The sequence below is a fragment of the Cornus florida genome, unplaced genomic scaffold, assembly GCF_030987335.1.
Source record: "Cornus florida cultivar Cherokee Brave unplaced genomic scaffold, ASM3098733v1 CherokeeBrave_3.0.0_Hap2_Chr04, whole genome shotgun sequence".
NCBI lineage: Eukaryota > Viridiplantae > Streptophyta > Magnoliopsida > Cornales > Cornaceae > Cornus > Cornus florida.
In genome coordinates this window covers 74,470,722-74,475,480 of record NW_026775574.1, presented here as the reverse complement: position 1 = coordinate 74,475,480, position 4,759 = coordinate 74,470,722, and the positions used below count along the sequence as shown (strand labels likewise).

Here is a 4,759-nt window from a genome sequence, read left to right as displayed (position 1 = left end):
GAGGAGGTCGGATCTGAAAAGGAGGACGTCGGAATTGGAAGAGATAATTAAAGCTTAAAGCGTCGGTTTCGTTTCGAAACCTTCAGGCGAGTTTTCTTTAATTTTCCTCTTAGAACTCATAAGGGTTTCACCTTGAGTATCAAAATTAGGATTAAATTTATTGGTTTAGAAATCATGGTTAGATCGGATTAATTAAAATAATGAATTATTATATTTTGTTTTCTTTTAACTTTGGATTTTAAATTGTTGATGTATGTGTGATATTTATGTTTAAATTCAACTGTTTTATTTGATCTATGATCAGGAGGGTTATTTAGGGTTTATAGATTTTCTGGGAATTTTCTATATTTTTTTGGAATTTTCTGGTAATTATATATATATTTTTGGAATTATATTTGATTTATGGATAATATTTGTTTGGAAAATACAAAAATATATATACTGTGTATATATTGGCGGCTGGGTTAAACAGGGCATCAAAAAGGGGGTTATAGTTTGGTGTGGTGCAGCACACAATAACTTTGTGTGCGTGTGAATCAGAGCCTTTGAGAATTAAAAATAATACATAGATTAATTCAGTGTGGTACGACGCATGGAACTATGGTGTGCAACAAGTTAAAGGCCATTGAATGCAATTTGATCAATGGAATAGATCTGGTGTGTTGCGGGTAACATTAATATGGTGCGCGCAAGAATTGGAGGGCTGAGATGCGCTGATGGGGAGCGGCTGATCCGGTGTGGTGCGCTCATGTGGTAGCGAGGAGAGTGGCCAATCAGAGTACGCCACATCAGCCAAAAGAAGGAACAGGCGCGTGGCAGCGCGTGTAACGCGCGTGGGGGCGCGTGATGGAACCTGCCAGCTAAGGTGGCGCGTGGAAGCGCGTGAGAGGTGTTTAGGAGCGTGTGGTGGTGCGTGGGAGTGCGTGAAACACTGTTTAGGGTCCTGTTAAGGTCCTTTGAGGTCCAGTGAATTTCCAGAATTGGTTTTAAGGCCATTGGGGTTGAAACAACCATTAGAGGAGGTATTCTTGGTTTCCTGAAAGCCATAGAATGTTACTACAATGATTGATAGCATTTATTTTGCGTAAATATAATAACTTATTATACTGTTATGGAATGTGGTGTATATATGTATATAATATAATTACATATGTATACGTGTATACATGGACTTTATTAAAGTATGATCAGTATATATATATATATATATATATCTAAGATTTAAATAATCAAGGATTATTAGGGAAAGATTATACACATATATATTATATAATATATGTATTTTAATTAAGATTGTGATATGCTTACAATTGGCATGAGATGACTATGTATGAATTAACTATCATTGAGTCTACAGTTGGTATATGGTTGAATTGTAGGCATGGATGAGTTGCCATAGGTGTAAATATATATTGCCTAAGTATATGTATGAATAAAATATAAATAGGAAGTATGGATGAATTGCTAATTAAATGTATGAATAAATATACCTGTGGAGGCATGGTTGAATTGCCAATGTATAAATATACATACACGGAGGCATGGTTGAATTGCCAATGTATAAATAAATATACTTATGGAGGCATGGTTGAATTGCCAATAGATAAATAAAAATATTTACAATGGCATGGTTGATTTGCCAAAGCATAATTACGTTGTTATGTGTTAGATGATTAAAATATCATCTATGGTTGTTGTATGTATGGATTGGATTAGGGTTAGATATTCTTAAATGAGAATAGTTTAGTACTTACTGGTTAGTGTATTATTTTACATTAATAAAATAATATTGGGGAAGACGTGGATGATTTGTCAAAACTTGGATTTTGGATATGTGATTTAAACAATTAAAATCATTATCGGGTTGGGATTAAATAGAGTATTGCTTTTATTATAATTTGTTGTTTAAATGATTAAACAACTGACTAGGATGGGATTAAGGTCAAAGGAGTTTTTATAAAATGAAATGGTAGATTGGTCTAGGTATGAATATTATTTTAATAATTATTTAATAGGTATGAAAATTTAATAAACCTATTAATGGATGTGATTAGTATAGTATATATAATTATATATAGACATGTATATCGTGCTTTATTAAAGTTAAAACTTTATTAGGTTTGGTTTTGATCAGAGATGATCTGCTTATTGGTTTTCAGAGGCCTGGTAGAGTGAACTTGCTCGTAGGGTTTAACCCACGATTTATTTTTCAGGTTATTAGAGGTTCCAGTCTCGAGGTTGAAGATTCGCAGCTGGGAGACTGTCATTCGTTTATTCATCTTGTGTACTTTTAAATAGTATTGGATTATTGGATAATGTTTTAAGGGGTCCTTGAGTTATGGGATTTCCGAATTGTAATTGTTGGAGAATCATTAAGTAATATTTATTTATTAGTTTTCTTCAGCGGTTTATTTATTCTTTATTATTCATCTTTGTATTCTGTGCTTGTTAAATACTTAAATTGTTTTGATATCCCTTGATTTTGTGCGCGGACTTGATCAATCCGTGTTCCAAAATTAGGGGGTATTACACTTTCCGCCTTTGGAGATTAACCATTGTTGGCAACTTATTATGGAAGAGAAAAACACAATGAACAGACCACCTAGGCCGAGCTTTACCCTAACACATCCTGTACCATAACACCTCTGGATGCATTACCCTACAGCCCTTCCAAGCATTTTTAAAAGAAAATGAACCTCCATCCCAAGTATATTTATCTTCTCTGTCATGAATAACCAGTGTTTGAATATAATCTCTGATAGGATGAAAAATGGTGTCCTGCAAAATATGTAAATTCCAGCCTCCATTATCCATAAGGCTGGACAAAAAGGAATCCCAAGCAAAACCCAGTCTTCTAACAATACGGTGACCAAATTTCTGAAGTAAAGAATGACCTTCACACCATGGATCAGACAGTAGCTTGAAAATTTGCCCATTTCCAATTGAAAATTTAATATTAAGATGCATAACATCCCTTATATTTATCAAATTTTTCCATAAGATAGAATGAGAGATCTTGGGGACTGCATTCCAGTAAGTAGATAGAGAAGAATATCTGTTTTTGAACCATGGAACCCAAATCCTATCTTTGCTAAGAATAAAATCCCAAGCTAATGTACATTGAGCTGCTTGTTGCACATCTATCAATTTTTGGATACCCAAACCTCCCTCAGCTTTAGGTCTACACATAACATCCCAACTTAAGAGGTGCATTTTCTTCAATGTGTCTCTGCTTCCCCAAATAAAGTCCCTGCATAGCTTTTGAATCTGATTGAGGACTGATATAGGCAATGTAAAAACACTGCACCAGTACAAACAAGTCGGAGTGATAACTGTCTTGATCAATTCAGTTTTCCCTGCTACTGAAAGCATACCATTGCACCAATCATTGATTTTATTTGAAATTTTATCCAATAAAACTGAACAATGTGGCTTCTTTAGACCTGTGGAACATAGAGGTATCCCCAAATATTTCAGAGGTAAGCATTCTTCCTTACATTGAAGCAGATTCAAAATAGATCTTCTTCTTCTCACCGTTTTAGAGAAAATTAAACTACTTTGGTAGTTAATTTGTAACCCAGAAGCAGCTCTGAATATCTGAAAAATTTCTTGAAGAGTTCTAGCATTTGGAATAGAAGCCTTACAAGTTATAAGAAGATCATTTACAAAGAAAGTATGACAGATAGAAGAATGTGCTTTCAATGCTGTATGTGACAAAGTAATCATTCCCTGAGCAACTTCAGAATTCAATAATTGTGTAAATTAATCAGTGACCAATGTAAAAAGAAAGGGGGAGAGAGGACAGCCTTGTCTAAGCCCCTTTGTAGGTTGGATGAAGCCTGTTGGAGATCCATTCAGCAAGATAGAGTATCTAATAGAAGCCAGAATTGTAGAGATCCATGTGATCCAAGTATTACTGAAACCAGCTGTAACCATAATCTTTAATAGAAAACTCCAAGAGACTGAGTCAAAAGCTTTGGAAATATTAGCCTTCAAAGCCATTGTAGGATGCTTGTTTGTAAATTCACTAATCATTTCATGCCCCCCCATAATAATAGCATCTTGAATCTTCCTCCCTTTTATAAAAGTATTTTGTTCTAATCTAACCAATTTAGGAAGAACCAGAGCAAGTCTAACAGCTAAGATTTTTGAAATGATTTTGTAAATTAAATTGCATAAAGCTATAGGCCTGTAATCTTTGGGACTAAATGCATTTCCAGTTTTTGGAATGAAAGTAATGAATGAGCTACTAACTCCTAAAGGAAGCTTGCCTGTGAGAAAGAAATGATGGACAGCAACGCAAACTTCTAAATGGACAGTAGACCAAAAGGTTTGGAAGAATCGAGCTGGGAAGCCATCTGGACCTGGGGCTTTATCTGGATTACAATTCATCACCACTGTTTTGATTTCTTCATTAGTTATAGGAGTATCCAATATGAACTTGTCATCCATTGACAACTGATATCTAGCCCAAATATCAAAGGGATGATCACTTCCAGAACTTTGAAATAATCCCTAATAATAGTCCTCAAAGATCTTTCTAACCTCAGCTGGTTTAGAAGTGGAATGGCCAATTGGTGTTGTAATAGTAGTAATGGCATTGAATTGATGATGTTTTTTCATCTTATGATAGAAAAAAGCAGAACATCTATCATTATCCTTCAACCACAAGGTTCTAGATTTTTGAGAATATAGAATTTCTTGAGCAGACATAGCGTCTTGATATATGTCTCTAGCTTGTTGTTCCTTGACAAACAAA

The 4,759-nt window shown here is 34.6% G+C and overlaps 1 protein-coding gene across 1 annotated transcript; it reads right to left on the bottom strand.

The window, feature by feature from the left end:
* Positions 1-2,619: 2,619 nt before the first annotated feature.
* LOC132305131 (uncharacterized) lies at positions 2,620-4,452 on the bottom strand. Its single transcript, XM_059802811.1, has 3 exons — positions 3,918-4,452; positions 3,558-3,737; positions 2,620-3,443 (listed from the first exon to the last, which is right to left on the bottom strand). Exons 1-3 carry the CDS (start codon positions 4,450-4,452, stop codon positions 2,620-2,622), a joined length of 1,539 nt encoding a protein of 512 aa, XP_059658794.1.
* Between the last annotated feature and the right edge of the window lie 307 nt (positions 4,453-4,759).

Bases quoted from the DNA above. Each gene is read 5' to 3' on its own strand.
- LOC132305131 (XM_059802811.1), bottom strand. From the start codon at position 4,452: ATGGATGACAAGTTCATATTGGATACTCCTATAACTAATGAAGAAATC. The intron at 3,738-3,917 runs GTAATACTTGGA...TGAATTCTGAAG, and splicing joins TATGGTTACAGCTGGTTTCA to TTGCTCAGGGAATGATTACT. The intron at 3,444-3,557 runs GTAGTTTAATTT...TATGTTCCACAG, and splicing joins GTTACAAATTAACTACCAAA to GTCTAAAGAAGCCACATTGT.